Genomic DNA, 23,674 nt, shown 5'->3' with positions numbered 1-23,674 from the left:
CACTATTACACATAAGACTGTCAATGTACCTTTAGGTATAGAGTCTTTCTCTTCTGATGAACTATGGTATGCCCTTTTCTTAAGTTCACAAGAGCAGAATTATTGCTGTCAAGGTATAAATACCTTTATGGTCTTTGATTTGGGGTTGGCATACTGCAAGCAAAATGTAATAGTGTTACTGTACAGTCTTGACCCTAAAAGAACGGTAAATGATGGCATGGCTGCGACACTGGCAGACTGGCCTCCCAGCGTTTACTCTGCAGGAAGTTCAGGTCACTGTCTTGAGTATGACCTTTCATTTTCAGTCAGCTTCGGATCTTATATCTCAGTGGTGCATACCAGCAGCTTCCAATGTAGAAGGTCACACGACAAGGAATTAACCTCAAAGACTGATTAAAATGTTACCGTAGAATATAATAGTGCCCTTTGCAGTTTATGACATTTGTGTCAATTAACCTTCTAAAAGACAAATATATTTTTAAAAGGCATTTGCAAGCAAAATAATATTTTATTGAAAATTCAGAAGTTACAGTACTTCTTAAGACATTTTTTCATATTATAAAGAAAAATAAGTTAAAAGAAATATAATTGACTCAAGTGCACTGATATGTAGTTTTCACTCAAACAACATCATTTCAAGAAACAAAACTCCACAGCTTAATTTATTCACGGTACAAGCATGTGTTTTCCTATTTGTTATCATGAAAACTCTAAAGCAATCATTTTCAGGGTGCTCTTTCAACACACATCTGTCTGGATCCAATTTAAATGGCGAATTTATATTAATATATAACACAGACTACTGGAATGTATATATGTGGATACATCAGAACTAGGTAACCTTGATATATAATTTTAAGAATGAGAGTGATTTGTCATTTCATTTTATCCTAGGGCAATAAATAACATTTCTAAAGCATGTTTTCTTATCTCCTAGGTCAGAACCAATAACTTTGAGAATGGTGTTTAGCCTAGAGAGCACCAGTGGCATAAATAAGATTATGGTTAACCATACTGCCGAAGTGTTAGTTATTACAGTCAGCTGTTTAATGTTAGGAAGTATCTTGTTATACCTTTTAGATCAAAGTCTCTCAAATTGTTTTATGAAGGGGAGCTAAGTGAGGCAAAAAGATTAAAATACTCATTTTTGTTTTTACCAAGTTACTTTCTCAACAGAAAATATTCACTGAGCCACTGGTATCAGTTAAATAATTTTATTTACTACTTCTATTAGCTCTGTTATGTATCTTCTCCATTTCAAATGAAGAAATGAGGGGCTACATATTATTAGCAAACAAATGCACTTCTCAGCTGCTGTTCTGACCTCTCTGGCATGTCAGTCCCAGAGGAGATGTCACAGGTAAGCTACAGTAAAGCATGTCCACAGCTGGACATGTCACTGATGTAGAACTTCAATTAATATCCCAATTAATATCTGTATAGCACTTTACAGTAGGGAGCTTTTCTACAACTACTACAAAAATAATGAAATTAGGCCACATTAGCACATGCATATTGCATAAAACACTTAGAAAAATGTCAAGTGCATCACACAGACAAGAGGCAGAAATCATTTCAACAGAGAATCCAGAGGACAGGATTAAAACATAACGTGGCATTTGCTAACATAGTATGTTTTTCATTTGGTAACACTATACAAATTGGTCTTTAAGAAAAAGTAGGTCTTGTTTCTTCACTTGTGGAGAAACCATGCCATTCGGGGAAAAGCAGATCCTTTGATAAAAAAGAAAGAAAGATCTGAGAGCCAGTGTTTTGATAAGCTGACTCTGAAACTGGAGAAACCCTTTTGGCTGAAAAGGAACAGAGGTGACTGCCTTAGCTCTGAGGTTTTCAGAGGTGAATCAAGTTTTCCTTTCTCTTCCCCATTCCAGTAGTAGAGGTCATAAGACACCTGGTTGGCTTTCCAAAGGTGTTTTACTGTGGTGGCAGATGAAATGCTGAAGTCATTTTAGCCAGAATGCAATGGACCAAAGATACTGGATAAAAAATCTGCCAGGTGCGATCACTCTCATTTCTTCAGGTCCCCAAATAAAATCAATAGCTGGTTTGATCAAAGTATCTTCTCTAATAACATTCAGAAAATGTTATGACTCATTAAAAATAATTTTCAGAGGAAAAATATTGCCTGATTTTTTTTTTTTGCAAATGAAATAAATCATCAAAACTCCTTATATAGAGTGCATTTACATCTACAGAGTGTTTCTTGTAAAGAAATAAAACTATTCTCCCCCTCTTTCTTTCCTCATTTCAACTTGACTCTGAAAATATACTCAACATTTGTTCACTGAAATTAAAATTTATACACTGCTATGATCAACCATTTGATACTTCACGAAAGTTGATAAATTTCATAAAGAAAATAAACAAAGGCAAAACTACAAAAATAAAATTTCACACAGACTAGAAATATTATGAGACAGCTGACAAAAAATCTAATAGTGCTTTGTATTAAATAATAGTTTTCAAGTCACTTTATACCAAGTTACATATCTTAAAAAAAATACCTAATTTACTCTTATATTCAAGATTATATAACATTAGCTTCAATGGCAATTACTTTTCCTACAATTTCTTCCACATTTTCCCAGCATGACTAAAGGTTCAACATAACAGATCTGACATAAAAGTGTCATAAAAATTATTGGTGATTCTTGATGCAAATGTTTTTTTTAAAAGTTTTGATGCTGATGAATTTGTACCAAAACAAAGTTTCTGATATACCTTTAGGATTATGCTCGACTCTATGATGTAAGCAAAAAATACTTGAACTGACATTTACATACAAAAATAGAGAATATATACACTGCAGCGACCTTGGTGATATCTTTCACCAACCCGACTAAAAAATTCAGTGAGTTTTAAATCTTTTTTTAAATCAAGATTCTCAATTTTAAATTTAACGATTTTCATCTTCCATGCTCACTGAGATTCTTTGTTTTGGTTAATAACTGGGCTTAAAAAACATGGAGGAATAGAATAGAATGTACTTCTCTGGAAGAAGCCTGGAGCTCTCAGGATTTAACAGTTTATTATTGTCTCAATTTTCCCTAGGCTTGATTCTGTTATTTTGCCCATGTGGAGCAATAGAAGGCTCTGATGAGGAAGGCCATGAGGCCAGAAAGAGGGCACAGGTCCTGCATCATGCCAGGTACCTGTTTTTTTTGTCATTAGGAAAGATGGTACCTACAAACCTAGAAAGGAAGAAACAGTAAGGACAGCTAAAGCCACACACAGGACAGCTGGGCACCATCCACCTGCCAGAAGCTGACCAGCAAGGTGTCTCTACTGGTTCATTAAAGTGCTGCTTCTGCCCCACGGCTGTGCTGCAGGCTTTTCAGAGCTGTTTGCTCAGGTCACATGCACTTGGCAAACATCATATTAAACTGACTTAACACTAAAGTTGAACTGAACATAATTTCTTTTTCTAGGATGTGATGTGAAAGATAAAAAATCCTGGACCAGGAATCCAAAGATCAGGTTCTCTCAATCTCAAGCTGAGTGGTCTCAATCAAGTTAACTTTAACCATCCTGGGTATCTATTTCCACAGGTAAAAAAAAAACAAGGGAATTTGTACTCCACAACTTTTTAAAGTCTCTTTCAAATCTGGTTGAAACGCCAAGTCAGACTCTTGCACAGGTCCTCTTGATTTTCATTATGAAGATCAGCTAAAAACAGTTCTGTTTGGGGGATTTTCTGATGCTTACCTCATGGCTAATGAGGGTTTTCTAAACTTCCAAAGGGTAAACATAAGTATCTGGCTCTCTAATAAAAACACAATTGAGATATTTCTATACTAACATGAAGTATACTTTGAAATTCATTAGGGTGGTAGATTTTAGTTACCTATACCTTCTTCTTTAATTCGCTCAATGCTGAAACCCTGTTCTCTCCTCAACCAGGTGACAAAAGAATAGCATGGAGGTAAAAGACTGAATCTTGGTTGAATCATTTCTGACTGAAAGACAAGTAATAGAGTATTTCTTTAATTGTTTAACATTTTAATTTTTTCAATTTTCAAAACTAAAATTTTTGAAATTGCTGCTAATACTTAAAACCAAGAAATATGCTGTAGCTTATCAGTACTGCCAACGTGTCCTAGTGGTTCTTAAATCATTTCCAAACTGGAGACTCATACCTCTGCTCCTACTATTTCAAACCCGATGTAAAGCATGTCGAATTCAAATTTAAAGAGGGACCGTGTGGAGTGCTAGTGATAGCTTTGGGAGAAGGATAAATAATTTCTTCAACAGTTACATATGTCCCTAATAAGAAACCAACAACTCCAGTGAACACGATGGAAATGTTCTTCAGGACCATCCATATACTGTAGTTTTCCTTAGAGAACGTGAGAATTTCAACCAGGGGCGGCAGGATCAGGGCCAGCGTGCTGCTGCTCACAGCTCCCACGAAGGAGATCACAATGTCTAAACGAGGAATGAGGATCGCGCCGGCACCTAGAAAATTGAAAATACAAATTTTCCTTATGTAAATATCTAATACCTACATAAATACTCACTGCAGATACTTTCAATACATTAAAATTAACTGATGCAAGTAGGCACTACGAGCCTATTGCTTGCGGAAGCATCTGTCACGTTTTGTTCTGAGCTAAAAAGAAAACAAAGAAAGAAACCAAAACACTGAGTGATGGTCCTCAGACTTTGACTTATCAACAGGGTTTCTTACATAAAAAACTTTTGATTTTTGCTATGAAGTTTTGGGTAAAGAATGCATTTTCATTATTCTGCCATACAGCTCATTCTACAAAGCACAAAATCTGGGCTGGTATGGTATAAAAAAATGGTTAAATCAAAGAGAAGAGGTAACTATTTCTTACAGTAGAATTCCAATTAATAAAAATGGAAGAAACCATGGGGAAAAAACCATTATTAAGTAAACACCACAGTAATAACCGTTGCAGGAAAAGTCAATGAAGGATCCTAAAATTAATGGGCAAAGGCTCAGATGACAAAGAATTTGCCTGCAATGCAGGAGACTTGGGTTGGATCCCTGGGTCAGAAAATTCCCTGGAGAAGGAAATGGCAACTCACTCCAGTATTCCTGCTTGTAAAATCTGATGGATGGAGAAACCTGGCAGGCTACAGTCCATGGGTTTGCAGAGTCAGACACGACTGAGCGACTAACACTTTACACTATTTTTTTTTAGCACTAACTGTATAACAACAGGAAATACCTCTATTAAAAACTCATTAATTATAAAGGAAAAAACAGTACCTTTACTGTGGAGACACCTGACAGACACCACCTTAACCAAGTGATCAAAGTTAACTTCAGCAGTCATAAGCCGTAATGTGATGTACTGAGAAGTGCAAAGCATCAACTGTGGAATTCTTGTTAAAGATGCTTAACTTCAACCTAATCATAAGAAAGCATCACACAAGCCTACACTGAAGGAAATTCTACAAAATTACTGACACTTCAAAGATGTCAAGGTAAATAAAGACAAAAAAAAATAACTGTCAAGACTGGGGAAGACTAGTAGACTTGACAACTAAATTCAAGTGGGAAATTGAATTGGTTCCTGGATCAGAAAAAGGGTAACAGTGGAAAAAAACTGGTGAAATCAAAATGAGGTCTACAGATGAGTTCGCAGCATTTTATCGATGTTAATTTCCTGGCCTTAACAGTTGTATTGTGGTATGTAATGTGTTAACATTAGAAGAAACAGAGTAAAGGGTTTATGGTAATTCTACTTTCTTGTACAGCTTTTCTAAGCTATTTCAAAATGAAAAGTCAAAAAAAAAAAATCTGCACCATTATTATCAGCAGGATTTTATGCCAAGCTATTGACAAGTTTTCTGCAAGTTTTGATCCAGCACTTTTTTGATCTCATCTTTATCTTACCAAAAGGTATCAACAGAAGGTTTGCAAAAACTGAGGCATAGTCTTTCTCTGAATTGTCCTTAAGTGGTTCAGTGAATGGTTTGTGAAGGGTTGGAGCTGCCACCAGAGATAACAGCTAAGTTTGCTGGCACGAAGCTGTGACAGCTCCACCACTGCCGAAGCCAAGGACGGCTGCAACCACAGCGCCAGCTCTGAGGACTCTGATTGTGTATGTGTTGGTGTTCCTTTCCTTATCTTCAAAAGCTATCAGTTTTCTCACTAATCTTTGTCACCCTTCTATTTCTAACTTTACTTTCCTTTGCTTTTCTTTTTCCTGCGTGTTTGTCTCTTACTGAACTTTCTGTGTGTGGGGTGTGTGCGTATATATAATTTAACTCATGCTCTTTGTAATTAAGTTTCGAGTTTCTGGTCTACTGGTTTCTTTACTTCTTAACTGTTAGTTTATGGTTTCTCCCTCCCCATATTCTCTTTGTGGCTCTCAATGTTTTCCAGGAGGATGTGGCATTAATTTGGAACCACCACATTTCTTAGAACCACACACTACTACTTACCACTTTTTATTTAATTATTATGAAAGCTAAAATCCTAAAAAAGTTATTTTGAAATCATAAACATAGCTGCACTTCTACAAGACTGAAGTACAATAAATCTTCCTAAGTAAAATAATTGAATGTGAAGTTGGAACTCTAAACTAGAAATACTTTATAAAGTGAATCCTTGTTTAATGGATGTGCGCTATATCATTTTAACATTTCTCTCAAAGAAAGTATAAAGCATAACTCTCAATCACAACAGAATGTTTAAAAATCCATTGGCTTTTATCCATTTTGTGATAAAATACTTATAGTAGATGGCAGTATTTAAAAGTACAACCAGACCAACATGACTACCACCTTGTCATCTAAAGAGCCTTTCATTTTGGAGTCTATTTTTTGTTATTAATGTTTTCCAATAGGCCAAGTTGTTATGAGTAAATCAAGTGAAGTGTTGTTGGAAAAGCATCTGGAGAAACACTATAGTATTTTAGAATTTATTCATTCAGACTAAAATTCCATTTACCAAATGCTTCTAAATCATGAAATTTATCAATTAGATAAAATCATTCTTTAAATGTTATATAACCAATATATATTTGCTAGTAAAAATGGCTTGAAATGTTATTTGATAATGTACTAACATTCTCTACTAAGAGAAGAAAGTGAAATATATATACTTCAGGCAACTCTGACATAGAAGAACTCAAAAATAGTAAGTCAAAGAATAGCTTGGATAAGGATAGTTTATTCACTACAAATTACAAATATTCACTACAGGATTACTATAAATATGCTGCCCTTTGTCATTTACAGACAGTTATTATGAATATATCTAGTAAGTACTAATTAATCTTATTCAGTATTTCCAAAAACTATATTATAGAGGAAAAGAATGTATCCTTAAGGTACAAAGTTGCCTCTGACATGGAAAAAAAAAAGCAATGGCAAAAAAGGTCCATTTTCTTGCATCCTAATGGTAAAAGCAGATATAGCAGAGAAAAAAATAAAATGCTTGATATTATAACATCAACAACACTCTAGCATGTAAATCTTTTTTAAAACTTATTTATTTTTAGTTTTGGTTGCGCTGGGTCTTCATTACCGCACACAGGCTTTCTCTAGTTGCAGCACGCAAACCTAAATTGCACCAACAGTGAATGATCCTCTCCATACACCTACTGACTCTAAGACAGAGTACTAGGGCACAAATGGTACTTATTTTTAGCTACTGTGACAACTAACTTAAATGACTCTGGGACGTCCTCTTAGTATTCTACAAACTACCAAAGATATATGCTTTATGTAGTCATAGTTTACTAAAAGAAGAAAGCATAGTCTCAAATCCAAGGGCTTTTCAAATTAGAAACAGTGAAAGGATCAACGAATTGGACAATAACAGAAATAAGTAGTATTTAACATATTTTGCAGGCTCAATTCAAACACGGGATCAAAATACTGGTTTGAAATCAAAATTTAGCAGCTTTTTCTACAGGCCTGCCTTTAAAATAAAAGGCATTTATTGCAGTCCAAGTGGCCTCTGGCCAGTTGCTAGTCACTCTTCTCTCTTACCTGTGTAATGCCTACCTAGTAAGGGTCTACAGGGAACATGCAGGAAGAGCCTGACCCATCCTTTCAAGCTTTTGATTCCATGAAGAAGATGCTGTGAAACGGCGATTCAACACTAAACGGAGACCTGGACATAACTAATACAACCCAAGCTGATGGTTGTATTAGTTACAACCATACTTTGCAGATCTGTCCTGCAGACGTGGACTCAGCACCTGGAACGGACTATGGGGCCTGAAACGCGCAAACCCAGCTGGGCCTCCACTCCCCCTGCTGCTGCTGCACAGCCTGCTCTACGGACAGGACAAGGTTCCGCCAGCTCTCCACACGCCCATCAGTAAAGAGTCCACCCTAGGACATTTGCAAGTGCTTTGGATAACGGATACAAAACAGGTCTGTCATGAAAATCAGTTGACTTTAACTTGGAAGGACGTGCCAAAGATTTAAATGAAGGTCAATGTCCAATGATGTGTCTCAACGAAGTAGAAGGGCATATGACATGGCCTGTGTTCTCTGTCCAAAGCATGCTGTAAATATAGCCCTCACATTTGGTTAAACGGGCTTCTCTATTTTTAACTAAAAGAAAGAAGCGACAAAGAAAAGGCTGCAACTCTCGGTGCTATGTACTCAGCCCTTGAGGAAAAGCCCTGGCTTGTGGGAATAAATTCCTGGTGGCAGAGGTGCAGTCTGGTCTGGACCACAGCAGACAGGGAGCTCAACATAACAGTAGCCAATGTGCAGAAGTGGGTGAAGTTATTAAAATTCAGTAGCTAACCTTAAAAGGAGACATGCATTCAGAATAGAACTGCCTCACATCTCCTGATAAAAGGACTTTGCCTGAAATACGTCTTTTTATTTAGTACAGCTGTCAAAATGTCAATAAAAGTAATGTGTAAAGAATATTCTAAAACGTTTTAAAATAATTTTTTTCCTCCTGGGTGTTTCATTAGTCATTGGAGTATGGGTTTAATGACTTCATTCCTCAATGTGATTTCCCTTATTAGTTGACATATTTCATTTAAATAATTGCTTCGAAAAGTATGTCTTATCTATTTTATCTACTTTGCCCAGCTTTGCTGTTTCTTTGAACAAAATATAACACACCCAATTCTTTAAATCTAGGCATAAGCTCTACCCCAAGGTGCTCAATGAAATTTACAGAGTTGCCCAGAATTTCTAGTTCTACCATTCTCTAACTTTGAATGGGCCAAGATAGTTACTCAAATCTTCTCTAGAATTTCCAAAGCTGCTTGTCCCCCAATCACCAGTCACCTCGTCCTTGGTATCATCCTAGGCAATCCCGTCAGACATTGGTGTGGCAATCATCTTTCTCTTTGCAATTATAATAAAAGTGGTGACAAAATGATAGTATTAACAGCAACTTCTAACCACTTTGTTCATATTTTTAAATGTCTTATCTTCACTTCATTGTTGAGAAAAGAAGGGCTCAGAGAAGACCCAGCAAGGAAGTGGGAGACCTGAGTTTTGAACCATCAGGTCACCATGACAGTGCTACACCAAACTAAAGGCCCCTCTCCGTGAGTCTCCATGATTAATTCTACCTTGTGGGGCATTTTATAATAGGAAACAATAAGAAGAGATTATACACACTCCTTCAAATAATAAGTAAAATAAGCCACTGAAATTGTTTAAGACCAAAACAGAACAAAACCCATTTGTACAGGTAATCATGGAAAGCTGAACTGTTAAATATATAAAAGTTAGCAGATATAAAAAACTTCAGGAAAACTAGAAAGCCAAAGCAAAATGTTATCAATGATATAAAGAATCACTTATGCATCTGATTTAAATATACTTATATTTCAATCATGAGTGATATTATTTTGAAAATAATAATTCAGTTACTTGTTTTACGTGTGATAGGATCTGATTTATGATTTTCTTCTATATCAGTAGAATAACAGAATTTTAAACCAAAATGTATCCAGTTAGGTGAACAAAATTATTTCAAAAATATAAAAAATATACTTTAAGTAGTTTCATTAGAAGAAATTCAATAATAAAAATCATTATGATATAAGTGTGCAGTGATACTTACAAGTAATAGTAACCAAGAAGGACCTTATTGCAAATTCATAGATTTGCTTCCATTTAGCATGAAATCTGGATGTGATCACAGGGATAATTATCTCTGCTGGAACATAGAACTGAATTGAATAGGTCACAAAGATGCCGAAGGAATACAGAATTTTCACTGATTGATATAACCTGTTAAAAATTTTCAAAATTTAGTCATTCTTTTATTGCCAGCTTTACCAATATTTAACTAACCAATGAAATTATAAGACATTTAAAGTCTACAGCATGATGATTTGATATACATTGTGAAAGAATTCCCACAAACGGAATTAATTAACAAACACATCCATCACCTCATGTATTTGTCTATTTTTTTCTGTTTTGGTGAGAACACCGATTCTGCTCTCAGCACACTTCAATCATACAATACAGTAATATCAACCAAGTCACCACATTTTACATTAGATGCTCAGACCTTATTCATCTTTTAACCGAAAGCCTGTATCGTTTTACCAAACTCTTCTCTTTTCCCCCCTCTACCAGCCCCTGGCAAACACCAATCTATTCTCTGTTTATCTAAGTCATAATAAAAATAAAAGAAATAAAATGAAAATAACCAAAATAAAAAGAAAGTTAGATTCATATTAAGACAAAGTGTGTGAGCAAAAACGAGACAACATGCATGAACCTGGCGGGCATTATGCTAGGTGAATACACCAGGGAGAAAAAGACAGGTACTGCAAGATATCACTAACATGTCAAGATTATAAACAGTTTTCCTAAACAGCTGCCAAACAAGAAAGAATTCAATTAAATCTCCTTCTATAATGTATTCATCCTAGGAGTGAAGGAGGAAGGAAGAAAGCTGAGTAGAAACAGATTTGAAAATACTACAAACGGCAAACTTAAGGAAAGAAGAGGGCCTTAGGGCTAGGAACAACACAAACTCACTATTAAAAAGACCTCAAGATATATTTCTCACCTTGATGTTTAAAGTTTAAACATAAATGGTCAAGCTACTGAAATGTACAAAATAACCAAAAGACTCCTGCTTCATATACTTTGATACATAATTGTGGAGAACTGAATATTCTTATCAGTTTATTATTACAGTCCTTTTTTCTAATTACCTTTTAACTTACATGTTTTTAAAATATGATTAACAATATATCTAAAAATATATCACTATGCATATAGGTATAGTAACTTTTCTATTGGTATAGAACAAATTACATAGGTTAAGAATCTGGTTATTATTAACACCACTCAGTAACATTAATTATATGTAATTACTATCATTTGATGTTACCCAGAGTAAAAACGGGAAATAAAATCATCACTATCTTTTTAGAAGCTGGCATATTTGTTAAGGATCCATCAAAGAGTAATACAGAAATCAGAGTGTTAAAGAGAAGCAATACAGTCTTTTAAAATCAACTATTCCGTTTTTATTTTTGTTTCAAGAACCCCTTAATTTCTACATTTCATATTAAAATTTCAAGTACTCTATTTTTCTATACTCAACTTTCCTACATGTTTATCAACCTTTGTTCTCATTTTGGTTTTAAGCATGTATCTGTGGTAATTGTCCATATGTACTAATCTTGGCCATATAAACTAACAGTTTCAGAAATGAGCAAACTGACTCTCAAAAGGATAAAAAACTTGATTAAAGTGATAGGGATTTGTCTTGAGGATATACAACAACATAAAACTTTTATTTTTCATTTTTTTTCATTGAAGGATAATTGCTTTACAGATTTCTTTTTTGCTTTCTGTTAAGTATCACCATGAATCAGCCATAGGTATACATACATCCCCTCCCTCTTGAATCTCCCTCCCATCTCTCTCTCTATCCCACCCCTCTAGTTTGATACAGAGCCCTGTTTGAGTTCCCTGAGACACACAGCAAATTCCCGTTGGCTGTCTATTTTACATACAGTAATGTAAGTTTCCGTGTTACTCTCTCCGTACATCTCACCCTCTCCTCCCCTCTCCCAGGTCCGTAAGTCTGTTCTCTATGTCTGTTTCTCCACTGCTGCCTTGCAAATAAATTCACTGGTACCATCTTTCTAGATTCCATATACATGTGCTGCTGCTGCTGCTGCTAAGTCACTTCAGTTGTGTCCGACTCTGTGCGACCCCACAGACGGCAGCCCACCAGGCTCCCCCATCCCTGGAACACTGGAGTGGGGTGCCATTGCCTTCTCCATACATGTGCTAGTATATGATATTTATCTTTCTCTTTCTGACTTACTTCACTCTGTATAATAGGCTCTAGGTTCATCCACCTTAATAGAACTGACTCAAATGTGTTCCTTTTTATGGCTAGGTAATATTCCATTGTGTGTATGTACCACAACTTCTTTATCTATTCATCTGTCGATGGACATCTAGGTTGCTTCCATGTTCTAACTATTGTACACAGTGCTACAATGAACATTGGGGTACACGTGTCTTTTTCAATTTTGGTTTCCTCAGGGTATATGCTTAGGAGTGGGAATGCTTGGTCACATGGTGGTTTTATTCCTAGTTTTTTAAGGAATCTCCATACCATCTTCCATAGAGGCTTATTAACTTACATTCTCCTCAACAGTGCAAAAATATTCCCTTTTCTCCACACCTTCTCCAGCATTTATAGTTTGTAGACTTTTTGATGATGGCCATTCTGACCTGTGTGAGGTGATACCTCATTGTAGTTTTGATCGGCATTTCTCTAATAATGAGCGATGTTGAGCATCTTTTCATGTGTTTGTTGGCCATTTCTATGTCTTTTTTGGAGAAATGTCTGTTTAGGTCTTTTCCCCACTTTTTGACTGAGTTGTTTGTTTTTCTGGTATTGAGTTGTATGAGCTGCTTGTATATTTTGGAAATTAATTCTTTGTCAGTTGTTTCATTTGCTATTATTTTCTCCCATTCTGAGGGCTGTCTTTTCACCTTGTTTATATTTTCCTATGCTGTGAAAAAGCTTTTAAGTTTAATCAGGTCCCACTTGTTTACTTTTGTTTTTATTTCTGTTACTCTGGGAGGTAGGTCATAGAGGGTCTTGCTATGATTTATGTCATTGAGTGTTCTGCCTATGTTTTCCTCTACGAGTCTTATAGTTTCTGGTTTTACATTTACAACTTTAATCCATTTTGAGTTTATCTTTGTGTATGGTACTTAGAAGTGTTCTAATTTCATTCTTTTACATGTAGCTGTCCAGTTTTCCCAGCACCACTTATTGAAGAGGCTGTCTTTGCCCCATTGCATATTCTTGCCTCCTTTGTCAAAAATAAGGTACCCACAGGTGCATGGGTTTATTTCTGGGCTTTCTATCTCATTCCATTGGTCTATATTTCTGTTTTTGTGCCAGTACTGTTTTGTAGTATAATCTGAAGTCAGGAAGGTTGATTCCTCCAGCTCCATTCTTCTTTCTCAAGACTGCTTTGTATATTCAGGGTCTTTTGTGTTTCCACATGAATTGTGAAATCTTTTGTTCTAGTTCTGTGAAAAATGCCATTGGTAATTTGATAAGGATTGAACCTGTAGATTGCATTTGGCAGTATAGTCATTTTCACAATATTGATTCTTCCTATCCAGGAACATGGAATATCTGTTTATCTTTGATTTCTTTCATTAGTATCTTATAATTCTCTGTGTACAGTTCTTTTGTCCCCTTAGGTAAGTTCATTCCTAGATATTTTATTCTTTATGTTGCAATGGTGAATGGATGGGATTGATTCCTTAATTTCTCTTTCTGATTTTTCATTGTTAGTATATAGAAATGCAAGCAATTTCTGTGAATTGATTTTGTATCCTGCAATTTTGCTAAATTTACTGATTAGCTGTAGCAATTTTATGATAGTATCTTTAGGGTTTTCTATGTACAGTATCATGTCATCTGCAAACAGTGAGAGCCTTTTCTTTTCTGATCTGGATTCCTTTTATTTTTTTTCTTTTCTGATTGCTGTAGCTAGGATTTCCAGAACCATGTTGAGTAACAGTGGTGAAAGTGGGCACGTTTGTCTTGTTCCTGATCTTAGGGGGAATGCTTTCAGTTTTACACCATTGAGAATAATGTTTGCTGTAGGCTTATCATATATGGCCTTTACTATGTTGAGGTACGTTCCTTCCATGCCCATTTTTTGAAAAGTTTTAATCATAAATGGGCGCTGAATTTTGTCAAAGGATTTTTCTGCATTTATTGAGATTATCATATGGCTTTTATCTTTCAATTTGTTAATCTGGTATGTCACATTGATTTGCGTATAGTGAAGAATCCTTGCATCCCTGAAATAAACCCAACTTGATCACAGTGTATAAGCTTTTTAACCTGTCTTCAACAACATAAAACAACTTTTAAATAACAAATGGAACAACTTAAAAGGTATTTTAAAACTCAGTGTCAAAGTTCTTGAAAGTTAGAACATAGGTTCTATTCTCTGTATAACCACTCATGCACTTAGGAGGGGATAGACACTTATTAAATATTAGTTAAATTAATATTAATGATAAAAATGGGTGTGAATAGTAATTCTTGAAACTACATTTAATCAATATCACAAATAACAATACTTGAAAAATAAGATGACTCTTGCTTGAAAACAAAATCGGTTATACTGATAGCTAAGAAATGTAATATCTTGGTAAAGACCAGAAATAAATATATATTTTTTAAATAACTACTTTGCAGTCAATATATAGAATCAGATGATAGGGGAGAAAAACAACTAAATGTTCCAGTGAAAACACAAGTTTTGAAAACATTAGAGTTCAAAAATGACAAAGTTTCCCTTCTTTTCCCCATATTGGCTAATAAATCAACACTTAACCTAAACTTATCTATACAGATATGAATACTTATTTTTTTAAGTTAATCTGGGAAATAAGGGGCTGACTGATTCTCTCGAGGTTGAAAACAGAAGCTATTCTTGGAAATAATCTAACAATTCACTTTCCCTCTTGGACTTCTCATGATCCTCAAGAATCTCAAGTGTTCAGCTCTGTCAAGAAGTCTTTTTGAAAAACAGCTACAGTCCAGATCAAGAACTCACCCCATTCTAAGCTAAAAATAACTAAACAGGACAACTAACTATTTATTTAGTGATGCCATGGTTGGATATGGTATTACTGACTCGATGGACTGAGTTTGAGCACGCTCCAGGAGATGGGGAAGGACAGGGAAGCCTGGCGTGCTGCAGTCCACGGGGCCACAAAGAGTCAGACACGACCGAGCGGCTGAACAAGTGTTACCCAGTATTCACCACTAGACTGGATGCTTTAAACCGCGGGACGTTTGAGGAGCGTTCCCCAGAATGTAAGCAATATGAAGAGGACCTTCTCTGCTCGCTGCTGCATCTCTAATGCTTGGGAAAAGCTCCAAGTACATAAAACGCATACAGCAAGTATCCGCTAGATGACAGATGAATTTGATAGACGCCCTTCTTTTTTAACTTAATAATATTTTACTGTGATGAAAAAAGAAGACAGGCAGAAGAAAGGAAAGGCAGAGGTCATTTCAGCCAGGATTCCTAGATATAGGCAACTTTAATATTAGAAGAATATCATTAAGAATTTCTGAGGGTGAGAATGGAATAAAGAGTTCAGAATATACAAATCTTCTTTATCCTGTTTCCTTATATTTCTCTACATCTTTATTTCCTGTGTCTCTTGGTGAGTCCATTCTTGCCTAAATATTTTCATCTTAGGTAACAAATTTCTCAGAGGTCAACTCCCAGATTTCTTGGAAGAATCAATTAAGACAGCTTGATTATCTGCCACTATTTTTCAGCTCTATTTCCCAGAATATTCAACCTCCTATTTCCTATATGCTATAAACAGGAATTCAGGCCTAAGATTCTTTTCTGTTTTGGGGGAATGTGAAGTCCCAGTTCATTTATCTAAATAAATTAAAATATCTACCCCACATCTACCCTGTTCTTACATGCTTCTCTCCTGTTTGAATTTTCCCTATCCAATGTGTGCTTCAAAAGGATTCCGTGAGATGGAAGAAGTCACTTCACTGCTTCTCAATGTCTGTTTCTCTGAAAACTTAACATACCCTTGATATCTCTTACAAGAAGAACGTCTGCTATTTGCGTTACTCTAGTGGACATCCTGGAAAAACACTGCCAAAACACCATTCAATTAAGACCAGCAGTTACAGGGGAAACACTTTTATACCCAGAATACTACCTAACGAACACTTACGAAGTGCTGAACAATGTGCATCACAAACCCAGAAATGCAGGTATCTGCCTGCAGGTGCCCATGTTTTAGCTCAGAACCCTGAATTCACTTGATTGCTTAGTCGCTCAGTTGTGTCTGACTCTGTGAGGCTCCCTGGACTGTAGCCTGCCAGGCTCCAAGAACACTGGAATCGGTTGCCATTTCCTCCTCCAAGGGATCTTCCCGACCCAAGGATCGAACCCACATCTCCTGTGTCTTCTGCATTGCAAGAGGTTCTTTAACCCCTGAGCGATCGGGGAAGCCCAATTTACTTTATTATCATCTTTAAAATATACCCTTTACTTCAAAAGCTAAATGCACTACCTTAAACAATATCAGTCATAACTAGTTTTAAAAGACGATGCCTCACTAAGATTGAAGGTAATAAGTAATTAATAACATGGAGTCACTCTAATCCATACTTGCTTTATTCTGGGACTGCTCTCTAATTCAACCTTTTCTTGTAGGGATACCCCACATGCGAAGACTTGACTCACTGGAAAAGACTCTGATGCTGGGAGGGATTGGGGGCAGGAGAAGGGGACGACGGAGAATGAGATGGCTGGATGGCATCACCGACTCAATGGACATGAGTTTGAGTGAACTCCGGGAGTCGGTGATGGACAGGGAGGCCTGGCGTGCTGTGATTCATGGGGTCACAAAGAGTCGGACACGACTGAGCGACTGAAGTGAACTGAACTGAACCCCACATGAACTCTGAGACGTTAAGTCAACATGGCATCAAAAGCCCTTTACAGTTTCTCATGGCTGGTAGCTGGATTCCCTAGGCTCCTGTGACAGTCATTGGCTTTCATATCTGAGGCAGGAATTAGGTGGGCTCCTGCTTACATTTGTTAGGACCAAAAAAAGAAAACAAGAAAAGGGCTTCAGGCTGGACACTCTACAGCTAGCCTGCTGTTTGCATTTCCTGAGACAGGAGATGGGGGGGCTCCAGATTATGTATTTACAACCAGCCTCCTCTTTGCACTTTGAAATAGAAATGACAACAGAAACAGGGAAAACAGCCAGGCTATGTCTTCTGTGGACACCTTAAGGTAACAGTCATGGCAGAAACAGGGAGGGCTAAACCCTGTTTGCGTAAAGGATCAAGAGGTCTTATCTTCCCCATCCTTGGGGCAAGGGAGACATTGAATATGTGCAGGAAAGCTCCTCGGGGTCAAAGGAGGGGCACCCCCATAGTATGTGATGCCAAGGCTGCCTTATAGTCCTCTGGGTTGGAATCCACACCAGAAAATGGATTCCGGCCCAGGACTGGCGGGCTACAGTCCACAGTGTTGCACATGCCTATGGGGAAGGGTCCTAGGGTAGGTCAGGTGTGGAAAAAGAAACCAGATAATTGGCCCAAAGAAAACAAAGACCCAGAAGAACAGCCCTGTATGAATGCCTTAACGGCCTCTTTGCAATGCTCCTCCGCGCTAAGGGGGACACCCCACCCCTTCCCTCTGGGTGTGCATCTCTGCCTCACTTCTATCTCAGCTACACAAACTTTCTCCATTCGGCCCTCCCACTTGCGATTGTGTTGTGTGTCTAATAATAAACTTTGTATCTCTTTTCACAGTTTTTGCCTCCTTGAGGAATGCACTTCAATCGGGGCAAGAGGTTCTAGCCTCTAACTCTTGTTGATCTAGTGGCTAGTTTCATCCAGGCTCAGTTCAGTTCAGTTCAGTTCAGTCACTCAGTTGTGTCCGACTCTCTGCGACCCCATGAATCACAGCACGCCAGGCCTCCCTGTCCATCACCTCATCCCATTTCTGGGCAGGGAACTAAGATCTCGCTTCACATCAGCGCTCACTGCTGTCTCTCCAAGATCAATACCCAGCCAATAAAGAGTACACTACAAATGGCAACCCACTCCAGTATTCTTGCCTGGAGAATCCCAGGGATGGGGGAGCCTGGTGGGCTGCCGTCTATGGGGTCGCACAGAGTCGGACACGACTGAAGTGACTTAGCAGCAGCACACATTCTCTAAACTGCTCGGCCTACTGCCTGAAGCACAAGAAGGGGAAGGAAAAGGGGACTCATACATAACAATTCAAGATAGGAATCTCTGAGATAACCCCATGATTATCCTAGTCCAAACTTCTCATTTTGGAAGATTATCATTATAAAAGACAACCGCCTTCTCTCCAGTATCCCTCAGCCATGGCTAGTATTTTAACTGTCCTGGTTGCAGAGAACTCGCTTCCCAATGCAGAAGATGTAAGAGACGGGATGGGGTGGGGGGGTGGGGCTTGATCACTAGGTTGGGAAGATCCCCTGGAGAAGGGTATGACAACACACTCCAGTATTCTTTCCACGGACAGAGAAGCCTGGTGGGCTATAGTCCATTGGGTCGCTAGGAGTCGGACATGACTGAAGCAAGTGAGCACACACGCACAGCTGCAGACCATAAAGACTGTAGGCCACAAAAGGCATGTCTGCACAAGAAGGTGTTACTCAACAGCAGTTCTCTAAAGGGGAGTATCTTGACTTGCTTTCCTGTTTTGTACAGATTTTTGCTTCCGAGGATACATGGCTCCCCCTTCTAAATAAAAAGCAGGTGTCTAACCAGGCTTTCCTGAACAGAAACTATGATCTTGTCGACTAAAAAAATAGTCACAACATGAAAGTGGAGGGTTGTTTTATTTGATAGTCTGTTTTTAATTAAGGCTTATAATGAGTTCCTTTCTAACTGGAGAGCCACAGCAATTAGGGAACAAGTCTAAGGTGGGAAGTGGGTGCAGAAAAAGGGAAGGATTAATTAGAGCCACTGCAGGGACAGTACCACCCCCTCGAGGTTTAGCTGTGAAAACCAAAAGCATGCCCTCCACCTCCATGTCCACTGCTACTTCGCCAGGTTCCTAGCTCCCTGGGGAGAGGAGCGTCTTAACTTGATGCGCAGGCACTCCCATCTCGGTATCTTCCCCCTTAAGACTTTCTTTAGATACGTTTGTGAATAAGGGTAGGGGAGAATTCTGAGATCGTTTCCCCACCTACATCTTATACTACTTGTCAACTTTACTTATAAATTTGCTTTTAGGATTTAGTCTAAACATTACTTCAAGTGGAGAAATGTATGATTCTGTTTTCTAGACACTGTACTATCTTTGAAAGAGAAACTAAACTACCGTAATTCTTAGCCTTGATCCTCTTATATTAAGCTGTTTGTCTATACTCCATACTAAACTATTACAAAAAAGAAAAAAGGAACACTTTTGAAGGAAACAAAATTATAATATCAACTATAAAACAGGTTAATGAAATAAATGCAAAACAGTCACGTCTTGTTTGTATTCAGGTCTCCACCTTGAAACAAATGTATAACACTGAAATGGTTCCATCTTGGAATGCCTTCCTAAATATATCATAGCTAAAGTAAAACTGTAATTAAAAAAAAAGATAAACACACGGCATATGCGAGACTTGTGCAACTGGAAACTATGCTAGGGACTTTCTCCCTATCATAAACAGTTCCCTACACACACTTATTCTAACAACATTTTGGCCTCCAATGAGGACCCAGGGTTCACATGACTACTGAATAGCAATCAAACTCTCATCAGGAAGCCAGTCAAAATATTTAAGGTTTCACAGACTTCCATCCAAACAGCTAAAGGAGCCGCATGATATTAGGTCAGCATTTATTCTTTGCATTTATCAAAACTAAGGAGTTACTTTCCATTTCATAAATAAGGGAGCGAGTCTACATCATAATCACTGCCAATATCTTTATTAAATCTCCAAAGATCAATCTCTGGAAGAAGAAAAAGACTCTACATATTGCTTCATTTAGAAGAATATGGTTCTAATATTAAAGAGAATATTAAGATATACCACACTATTTACAGTTGACCCTTGATCAATGCAGGGGTTGGGGTCTGACCCTGCATATAACTTCTGATTTCCCCCAAACTTAGCTACTAATAGCCTACTACTGACTAGAAGCCTTCAGTTCAGTTCAGTTCAGTCGCTCAGTCGTGTCCGACTCTCCGCGACCCCATGAATCACAGCACGCCAGGCCTCCCTGTCCATCACCAACTCCCGGAGCCTTACTGACAGTCAATTAACTCATATCTTGTATGTTACAGGTACAACTACATATATTTTATATATTCATGACATACCTTTTTTATATTTCTAGGCTATGCAGTTTGTGAGTTTTTTCAAATTGTCATGAATCTCAAAAAATTTTCTAACATGTTAACTGAAAAAAATCCATATAAGTGGACCCATGAAGTTCAAACCCCTGCTGTTCAAGGGTCAACTGGATAATGTGTCCTGTGTTCAGAAAGGACTCAGGCACATACAGTATTAAAGCTGACCACTAAAACCATGAAGGCCATAAGTGATGGGTTATATGATTTTATCAGAAACCCAGAATGTTAGATTTTTGGCAGGAGGATAGTATTAAATTTTTTATTAAACTGAGTCCATATTAAAAGAATTCATGTTTCACCTGTTATCCAAATTTGGAACAACCTGTAATTTTTAATATTTTAAAAATATGCCACAAAAAGTCAGATGATCTCCTCTGAAGATTATGAAAAAATTTAGATTACACAAATAAAGAAACCACAGTAAAGATTTTAAATGTTTAAATCATAAAACTAAAAATACCCCTTTATCATAAAACACTAGTAAATTATATTTATAAAATATACAAATTAGGTTAAGAAACTCTTGTCTACCTACCACACATCTTGGGGAAGATTTAAAGTGATGCTGCCTTTGATATCATCGTGGAAACACATATATCCCAAAGTAGCTAATGTGACATACAGCACTGTTACAATCCCCATGCCAATATTCAATGCTTGAGGGAAGCGTTTTGATTCTTTCATTTGATTTTCCAGTGGAAGGACCTAAGAAGAGAATGCAAGTAAATGAAAACAATATAGCACCCACCTGATAGGTGCCCAGATTAATCTTTCTATAGTATATGTAACACATAATCGTTGATGTATTTTTCTAAATATTACATATTTTTCCACACTACAGATTTTTTAAATTCCTAAAATAAAAAGATTTGAAATCAGCTCTTCGCAAAACTGTCAGGTATTTTTAAAAATAAACTTTCTACTTCGGAATAATTTTACAGAAAAGATGCAGAGATAAACAGAAGACTCCCACACACTCCTGACCAATTTCTCCTTTTAACATTTCACACAACCAAAGCACATGTGTTACAACTAAGAACCCGTATTGGGACATTATAATTAAACTCCAAACTTTGTTTGGATTTCACCAGTTTTCCCACAAATGTCCTTTTTCTGCTCCAGGGTCCCGGCCAGGACAGCACCGTGCATTTTGCCATCATGTGTCCTGAGTTCCTCGGGTCTGGGGCAGTTTGTTGGTCCTTCCTTACTGTTGATTACCTTGACAGTTTCGAGGAGCATGGTTATGTATTTGGCACACTGCCCCTCTATTAGTTGTCTGATGTCTTTCTCATGGCCAGATTGGGATTATAGGTTTCAGAAAAGTACACCATGGAAGTGCGATGCCCTTCCTAACACATGCTGTCAACATGATTCATCGCTGGTGAAGTTCATTTTGATCCCCTGGTTAAGGCAGTGTTTACCAGTAAAGTTCTGCTTATAAAGTTCTTTCCTTCCTCCTTATACTCTATTCATTGGAAGTAAATCACTACAGGCAGCCCACACTCCAGGGACTGGGGGGATTAAGCTACAAGTCCTCGAGGATAGTATCTACATAAGCTATTTGGAAATCTACCCTGTGTGCTTATTTATTTAATCACATATATGTATTCATAGGGATTCATATATATTTGTTTTATAGTTTACTACTGCTTATTTTGTTACTACTACCATTCCAGCTTCGGTCTTCATGAGTTCTATCCGGTGAGGTCCTTTGTCCTTTTGATGTGCATCTATTCTTTCGTTTTTTGAGCACTTCCCTACTTTCTGCCAGGGCTTCCCAGCGGGCACTAATGGGTACAGAACCTGCCTGCCAGTGCGGGAGATGCAAGAAGCGGGGTCAACCCCTGGGTCAGGAAGATCCCTGGAGAAGGGAATGGCAACCCACTCCAGTATCCTTGCCTGGAAAACACGGGACAGGAACCTGGCAGGCTACAGTCCATGGGGTTTCAGAGTCAGACACAACTGTGCAACCAACACACACACACACACATACTCTCTGGCACTACAATATGCTCCAGACACACCTTGAATTTACTTGCTTCCGTCCTGTCATCAGCCATTTCTCCAAAAATCTTTGTTTCCTTTGCTGGAGAATCAGATTTAGAACTCAAGATCAGGGTGCTAAGTGGGCTCAGTGCTCCTGGGTGCCACTGCTTTCAGCTCTCTCAGCAGACACAGTTAGTAGGCATGCGTGCACACACTGACCCAAGTACACACATGTCTGCAACTGCTTCTCTATCTATCCATGTGCATCTGTCTGTCAGTTTAATGAGCCGAAAGTGTGAAGTGTGAAAGTCACTCAGTCGTGTCTGACTCTTTGCAACCCCATGGACTCCTCTGTCCATGGAATACTCCAGGCCAGAATACTGGAGTGGGTAGCCTTTCCCTTCTCCAGGGGATCTTCCCAACCCAGGGACTGAAACAAGGTCTCCTGATTACAGGCAGATTCCTTACCGTCTGAGCCACCAGGGAAGCCCCAATGAGATGAATAAGTATTTACATTATTTGGGGGGGGGACTTTTTTTAAAAAAAGGGCCAATTTAAAAGTTAAATTTGTAAGCAAATCTCTGGAGGTTTTGGGCATACAAATTTGACCACACAGTAAAAGACACTAAGTAATAATAAGTATTTACTGAGTGTTTACAATGTGCCAGGTATTTTTCTAAAAGCTTAGCATATAGGATCTCACACAGTCCTCACAATAACCTCATGAGACAATAACTAATATTATCTCCGCTTTTCGGTGAGTTGGGTAGGTCCATGTGAGAACTGTGAGTGAGTAACAGAAAACGAAGAGTACACGAGTCGTATGCTCAGAGAAAACCCAGACTGAAAGGGGAAGCTAAAGTCAGGATGGTGCCAGTGCAGCCAGGAAAGGAGGAAGGGAAGGAAACGGACACTACGGAGGCTCCATCTGCGTGAAGCAGCGTCACCTGTTTCACACATAACCTCATTTATGGAGCTGATCTGGGGAAATACAAAAAGAAGACTCAACACGTCTTAATTGCTGACTGGAATGGGGAAACCAGGGACCCATTGAAAAGAAATACTCCAGTGTTTCAAGTTTGAGCAACCAAAAGTAAAACTAAAAGAAAGAGAGAAATGAGAAAGTGAAACTGATTTTATACAAAAAAGAAAAAGTATGTGTCAGACTTCAGAGTTGTTGAATCTGAGATGTCAGAGGAACAACACGTAACTGGAAATGTCCAATAGCTTTACTATAGCTTACTAGTTAAAGCAGAAATGAAAATCTACAATTATGTCTCTAACAGGGATAA

At 37.8% G+C, this 23,674-nt stretch overlaps 1 protein-coding gene across 2 annotated transcripts in view; it reads right to left on the bottom strand.

Moving 5' to 3' along the window:
• Positions 1-488: 488 nt before the first annotated feature.
• Positions 489-23,674, bottom strand: part of LOC148773953 (neutral amino acid uniporter 4-like) — a 32,730-nt gene continuing 9,544 nt past the window's right edge. For both annotated transcript variants that reach the window (XM_088832030.1, XM_088832031.1), the window contains 3 exons: positions 20,932-21,101; positions 10,049-10,218; positions 489-4,476 (listed from right to left, as the gene is read on the bottom strand). In XM_088832030.1, coding sequence (XP_088688156.1) covers positions 4,169-4,476; positions 10,049-10,218; positions 20,932-21,101 — 648 coding nt within the window. In that variant the 3' untranslated portion in view covers positions 489-4,168. The remainder of the gene's footprint in view (positions 4,477-10,048; positions 10,219-20,931; positions 21,102-23,674) is intronic.

This window comes from Moschus berezovskii, chromosome 25 (assembly GCF_049115385.1).
Source record: "Moschus berezovskii isolate FMDL1 chromosome 25, NW_MosBer_1.0, whole genome shotgun sequence".
NCBI lineage: Eukaryota > Metazoa > Chordata > Mammalia > Artiodactyla > Moschidae > Moschus > Moschus berezovskii.
This window is presented reverse-complemented; position numbering and strand designations above follow the sequence as displayed.